The 7253-nt window shown below is 38.5% G+C and overlaps 1 protein-coding gene and 1 non-coding gene across 2 annotated transcripts; one reads left to right on the plus strand and one right to left on the minus strand.

Moving 5' to 3' along the window:
* Positions 1–1288: 1288 nt before the first annotated feature.
* On the minus strand, positions 1289–1395 carry LOC139894771 (small nucleolar RNA R71). Its single transcript, XR_011775256.1, has one exon. It is a non-coding gene; the product is annotated as a small nucleolar RNA R71 (small nucleolar RNA).
* Positions 1396–5915: 4520 nt separating this feature from the next.
* LOC139889548 (uncharacterized) lies at positions 5916–6470 on the plus strand. The gene is made up of 2 exons (XM_071872493.1): positions 5916–5963; positions 6078–6470. The coding sequence occupies exons 1-2, from the start codon at positions 5916–5918 to the stop codon at positions 6468–6470; spliced, it is 441 nt and encodes a 146-aa protein (XP_071728594.1).
* The last annotated feature ends 783 nt before the right edge of the window (positions 6471–7253 follow it).

Below are 7253 nucleotides of genomic sequence, written 5' to 3' on the forward strand. Positions count from 1 at the left end.
ATCATGATTACGAAAGTTTAAATAAGCATAATTCCTTTATTTCAAATTTAATTGCACTTTTAATTCTCGCACTTTAATTTATTGTCATTTTAATTATCGTACTTTTTAATTATCGCAATTTTATTTATCGCACTTTTATTTATCGTAATTTCATTATCGTTATTTACTTTACGCTTAAAATTAAGTTATATCTATTTTTAATATTTTACATTAGGTTTTAACTGTGACTTAAGTTTTAAAATCGACAAACCGGTCATTAAACGGTAAAAACTCCCTTTTATAATAATAATACTACTTATATATATTTATATATTTATACAAATATAGTTTTAAGAATATAACGTTAAACTTGGCTAGTTCCCTGTGGACGAACCGGACTTACTAAAAACTACACTACTGTACGATTAGGTACACTGCCTATAAGTGTTGTAGCAAGATTTAGGTATATTCACTCTATAAATAAATAAATAACTTGTATAAAATTGTATCGTATTTAATAGTATTTTGCAGCAAAAATACAACTATTTTGTACCCCTTCGCTTTAACATCAAGTATTTTTGGCGCCGCTGCTGGGGAACTGCTTAAACGCCGGAAGCGAAACGCTATATATCAAGTATTTTTAACATCAAGTATGTTTGGAAAACCGTTTGTGTTTGTGTTGTGATTGAAGGATAGGTGCCTTTGATGTATGAAAACAAGGCCTCATAAGGATCAAGAGTTGATACATCCATTCTCCGATCCGGAAAAACATGTGCACGGGGTTTATAATCGTAGAAAAGAAAGGGTATTAAGGAAAAATTTCGAAGCTTTGCCATTTTGTTTAGAAGACATGGATCCTAACGGTCAACCGATTCTTAATGAAGAGGGTAATCCAATCAACCATGGTCCACCGATTAATCAAGAGTTATTAAATGATTCGAACGACACGCTGATGTGGAACGCTAGATTAGTTGCACCAACAATGATAGCACCGGCTATTACAAAACCACCAATCGAAGCGGAAAATTGGAAGATTGAGGGTAACTTTTTCACGTTGATCAAAGATACATACTTTCAAGGGATGATAGATGAGAATCCGTTCGAACACATCCAACACTTTAATGATCTTTGTGATATCTACAAATACAAGGATGTCACCGATGACGCTTTTAAGTTAAGGTCATTTCCCTTTACACTTCAAGGGGAATCAAAAATTTGGTTAAGGAGCTTACCATCCGATTCCATAAGAACTTTTCAAGATTTAACCAATGAGTTTATCAATCACTTCTTTCCATTGTCAAAAGTAGAACGACTTCGAATGGAGATTAATGGGTTCACCCAACGGGGTGATGAATCTTTGTATGATGCGTGGGTACGATTCAAGAAAAGGTTAAGAGCTTGCCCACCGCATGGTTTGACGAAAAAGTAGTACATCAACACATTTTACCAGGGTTGTAATGCTTTGGCGAAGCAATATCTTGATTCTTCATCAGATGGGTTATTTATGTATAAATCACCAAATGCGGCCAAAATCTTATTGGAAGACATCTTGGTTAACATATACGAATGGGCACCTTCACCGCGAGATTTGACAAGGAAAAGTGTAGCACAAATCGAGAGTGATAATGGGCAAGTGACGCTTGCAAGTTTGAACAATCAATTTCAAACGTATGGGAAAGAGTTGAAAAGGATTCAAAAAACGATAGTCGCAACACAATTAGGTTGTCAACGATGCGAGGGTCCACATCTCACAAAGAATTGTCCTCAAATTACTCAATGCAATCATGTTGATCTAGATGACATTCCCATGAATTCGGATGCTCATGTGAACTACGTGAGTAATCAAAACTATCAACGGGGAGGAACATTGAACCAAGGCTACTACAATCCTAATCAAAAACAAGTGTCATTCAACAACTAAACCAATACACCACCCGGATTCACAAACCAAAACCGAAACCAAGGTTACAACAACAACTACAACCAAAACCGAAGCAACAATTTTCAACAGCAAAATCAACAACCTTACAACAATCAACCTTATAACAACAAAGCCAATTCGAATTATCAAAACTACCAAGGTTATAGTCAACCACAAAATAACCAAGGTTACAATCAACAACCTCAACAAAACATTCAACAATCCCAACCTTCGAAAAGTTTAGAAGAAATCATGCAAAACTACATCAAGAAGGTAGAATCAACCGAAACTTTCCTAATGAAAGAGAACGAGCTCTTGAAGCAACAAATATGAAACCAACAAGCTTCATTTCAAAACCTTGAAAGTGCCGTTGGAAGACTTTCAAATCAAGTTGCCGAAAGACCACAAGGAACTATAACTTCAAACACTCAAGTTAACCCGATCAACAAACAACCAAAACCAACAAAACAACAACACAAGGGTGATCCCTATCGACGGCACCAACCAAAACCCTACCTACCCAAACTGAAATGAAAATGTAAATGCCATAACCACTCGAAGCGGTTTAACCACACAAGGGATTGAAGATCCCCATCCACAACCCTTTATAACCCATGAACCACTACCAAGTTTTATTGAAGAGGAAACCGAGGTTAGTAAGGAGAAGGGAAAACAAAAGGTCAACTCAACCGAGGGTACGGGTAATGATGAATCGGGTAAGAAAAAGGGTGATGAGTCTTCAAAGGTTACGAGACCGGTGCCATATCCAAAAGCTTTAAAGAAGGACAAGTTGGCAGCTTAATACAAAAAGTTTCAAGAGATGATGAAGAACGTCTCGGTTAACTTGCCTATGATCGATGTGCTTAAAGGAATGCCAAACTACGGTCGGTTCATTAAGGAGCTAATATCTCAAAGGGGTAAATATCATGACGAAACTTCTTTCTTTATTGAAGAGGAGTGCAACAAGATTCTTGCATCGAGGCCAAGGATTCTTAAGAAGTTAGAAGATCCGGGGAAAAAAAATTCCCTTGTAAGTTTGGTGAATCGAAAGTGTTCAATGCACTAGCCGACTTGGGTGCAAGCACTAACCTAATGCCTCATTCACTTTATGAGAGACTTGGTCTTGGGCCTCTTAAACTGACTCAAATTAGGATAAGAATGGCCAACTATTCATTTGATACCGCTATTGGCATCGCCGAGGACATCTTGGTTAGCATTGACACCTTGGTGTTCCCGGTTGATTTTGTTATCATGGAGATGAAGGAGGACCTTCAAGTCCCCCTCATTTAGGTAGACCATTTTTGGTGACCGCCGACACCATCATCGTAGTGCAAAGCAACCAACTCAACATTGGAGTTGGTGAAGAGCGTGTGACTATCAATATCCGAGAAGCTATGAAGCAACCGAGTAACACCGATGATGATGAGTGCTAAGCTTTTGACCACATTGACCTTTATGTGCATAACGAACTTGAAAAGCTTTTAAAGGTTGATACCACGGGGTTTGACCAAACTTGTGATAATGAAATTGTGGATTTAGAGGCCGATTTTAAGGAATTGATGAATGTTAATGTTGATAAATTTGAAAGTTAAAATGAGACCATTCAGGAAGAGCCATTTGAGTCTATCCCTCATGAAGATAGATTTCAAATCAAGTCTTCATGGGAGGAGCCTCCTACTCTTGAGCTTAAAGAGATACCCGAACATCTTGAATATGCTTATCTTAAGGAAGAAAACCAACTTTCGGTGATTATTTCTTCGAAACTCACCCAAGACCAAAAGACCCAAATTGTATCATTACTTAAGTCTCACCATAAGGCCATAGCATGGAAGACCACGAACATCCCGGGGATCAATCCATCATATTGCACGCACAAAATCCTCATGGAAGATAACTATAAACTGGTTGTCCAAAGACAATGAAGACTTAACCCAAACATGAAAGAGGTTGTCAAAAAGGAAGTAATTAAACTATTAGATGCGGGGCTTATTTATCCAATATCCGACTCGCCATGGGTGAGTCCCGTCCAAGTGGTGCCCAAAAAGGGTGGGACTACGGTGATCTTAAATGACCAAAATGAGCTTGTCCCAACCCGAACCATCATGGGATGGCGCGACTATAGACGTTTAAATGATGCCACATGAAAAGACCATTTCCCCCTCCCTTACATCGATCAAATGGTCGAACATTTGAGCGGGAGGGAGTTTTATTGCTTTCTTGATGGGTTTTCGGGATACTTTCAAATCCCGATAGATCCCGAGGATCAAGAAAAGATGACCTTTACGTACCCCTATGGTACATTTGCGTATTGAATGATGCCTTTTAGGCTATGCAATGCCCCGGGAACCTTTCAACGATGCATGCTTTCTATTTTCTCGGACATGGTTGAGGATACTATGGAGGTATTCATGGATGACTTTTCGGTATTCGGAGATTCATTTGACCATTGTCTTAAAAATCTTGATAAAATGTTAACACGTTGTGAAAGTGCAAATTTGGTTCTTAATTGGGAAAAATGCCACTTCATGGTCAATGAAAGGGTAGTTTTGGGACAAAAAATATCTAAGGCGGGAATCGAGGTAGACAAAGCTAAAATTATTGTGATAAAAGACTTACCAAAACCATCGGATGTGAAAGTGATCCGAAGTTTTCTTAGGTACGCTGGATTTTATAGACGGTTCATAAAAGATTTTTCAAAAATCGCTCGCCCTATGACCAAGTTGTTAGAAAAAGATCAACCTTACTTATTTGATGAAGAATGTACCAAAGCTTTTAACTTGTTGAAAGAAAAGCTCATTAACCCACCAATTCTTGTTTCTCCCGATTGGGATAAAGATTTTGAATTGATGTGCGATGCGAGCGATTATGCGCTTGGCGCGGTGCTTGGTCAAAGAGTTGAACAACACTTTAAACTGATTTAATATACAAGCAAGACCTTAACCGAGGCTCAATTAAATTACACCACTACCGAGAAGGAGCTTCTCGCGGTAATATTTGCATTTGATAAGTTTCGATCTTATCTTGTACTTTCCAGAACAATCGTATACACGGACCACTCCGCGTTAAAATATCTTTTTCAAAAACAAGATTCGAAACATCGTTTAATTAGGTGGGTCCTTTTGTTACAAGAGTTTGATATAGAAATAAGGGATAAAAAGGGAGCCGAGAACGTGGCGACCGACCACTTGTCAAGGTTAGACAATCCCGGGCTTCAACCTTAGACGAATCAAAGATTCAGGAACATTTCCCAGATGAACATTTAATGAGAATTGATCAAGTCGATGAAGTCCCATGGTTCGCCGATTTTGCAAAATACTTAGCCTCAAACATTTTATAAAAAGGTTTGTCATACCAACAAAAGAAAAAGTTTTTCAATGATTTACGGTATTATTTTTGGGATGACCCACACTTGTTCCGCATCGGGTGGATCAAGTGATTAGGAGATGTGTTTATGGGCAAGAAGCCCGCAAAATTTTAAGGAGTTGTCATAGTGGACCTACGGGAGGGCACTTTGGTCCGAATCACACCACGAAAAAGGTGTTTGATTCCGGGTTCTATTGGCCTACCATCTTCAAGGACGCACACGAATTTGTTAAGCGATGTGACTCTTGCCAAAGGTCGGGATCTATCTCCAAGAGAGATGAGATGCCCCAAATCGGCATTCAAATATGCGAGGTATTCGACGTATGGGGTTTAGATGTCATGGGTCCATTCCCGAACTCAAATAAGTGCGTTTATATTTTGGTGACGGTAGATTATGTTTCGAAATGGGCCGAGGTCAAAGCCTTGCCAACCAATTATGCGAGAGTAGTTGTTAAGTTTTTGAAATGGCTGTTTGCTAGGTTTGGTGTGCCAAAAGCATTGATCTCATATCGATGGACACAATTTACTAATAGTCTTATAGAGAGAGTCATGGAAAAAATATGGTTTAACACATCATTTTTCGACCCCTTACCATCCCCAAACTAGTGGTAAAGTCGAGAATATAAATCGTGCTTTGAAAAGGACTTTAGAAATGACAGTTAGCAATAACCCTAAGATTTGGTCAACCAAGCTAGATGAGGCAATATGGGCATTTTGAACCACTTACAAGACACCCATAGGAACCACACCATTTCGGCTAGTGTATGGGATGGCATGTCACATCCCGGTTGAGGTTGAACATAAGGCATTTTAGGCAATTAAGGAGATAAACCTAGACCTAGAAAGAGCTAAGGAAAAATGGGTGACGCAGTTGCACGAATTAGAGGAGCTTAGGTTTGAGGCATACGATAACTCTTTGGCATACAAAGAGAAAACTAAGTGTTGGCACGATGCCCGACTCAAAGATCCTAAGGAATTTCACCCAAACGATAAGGTCTTAGTTTTCAATTCTCGCTCTAAGTTCTCACCTGGTAAGTTGAAGTCTAGATGGACGGGTTCATACATTGTTAAGAAATCTTATCCTACAGGTTATGTGGAGTTATATGGGAATGGGAACACTTTCAAGGTAAACGGTCATAGATTGAAGGTTTATAGGGATGACGTCAATGCTATTGAGCTTGATGACATCAAGCTCTACCCAAAGTAACACCTTTGCGCTAAAACGGGTCAAGTGATAGACCCCTGTTCAAAACAATCACACTTGTATATTTGTGCATTTAGGATTGCATTTCATATAGACTTGTATGATATTGTGTTTTTATAGTTTTGCATTTGCATGTAGTTGCATTTCATGCATTTGGGAAAATTGGAAAACTGCAAAATAACTTTTGAATGAGTTGAAATGGATTTTGAAGGTGCGAAACTGCTTCAGGTACAAAAGTGGCGCTTTTGTCCTAGGAGCGGCGCTTTTGGGTCTTCAAGAGCGACGCTCCTTCATCAAAGCTTTAACCTGTGATTTTCGATCAGAAATGGACAGTAGCCAAGAACGACACTTTTATTTTCTCAAGAGCGACGCTTTTATATGAAAAGCGATGCTTCTGCTTCTTCAGGAACGACGCTCCTACTCTAAAAGCGGCGCTCCTGAAACTGGGCTGTTAAGTTTTAAAATAACACTTCATTTTCTCCACCCACTTCATTTATTCTCTCATATTGCGACCAAATCTCAGCTACTTTGACCCCTAGCACCAAATTAACATCTTTTGTGAAGATTTCTTGCATTCTTATCATCTTCTAACATGAGTAATATAAGATTCATGCTTCATTAACACTTATTTTTAATTAATTGCATGATTCTTGCTATGTTCTTTTTTCTTCTTATTTCTAGATCTCTCAACAAATGATGATGTTTATGCTAAATTGGTGATGCAACCTTGTTATTATCATGATTCCTAACATGATTTACATGTTTGATTTTGAAAATTTGCACTTT

The sequence above is a fragment of the Rutidosis leptorrhynchoides genome, chromosome 2 (genome assembly GCF_046630445.1).
Source record: "Rutidosis leptorrhynchoides isolate AG116_Rl617_1_P2 chromosome 2, CSIRO_AGI_Rlap_v1, whole genome shotgun sequence".
Classification (NCBI taxonomy): domain Eukaryota; kingdom Viridiplantae; phylum Streptophyta; class Magnoliopsida; order Asterales; family Asteraceae; genus Rutidosis; species Rutidosis leptorrhynchoides.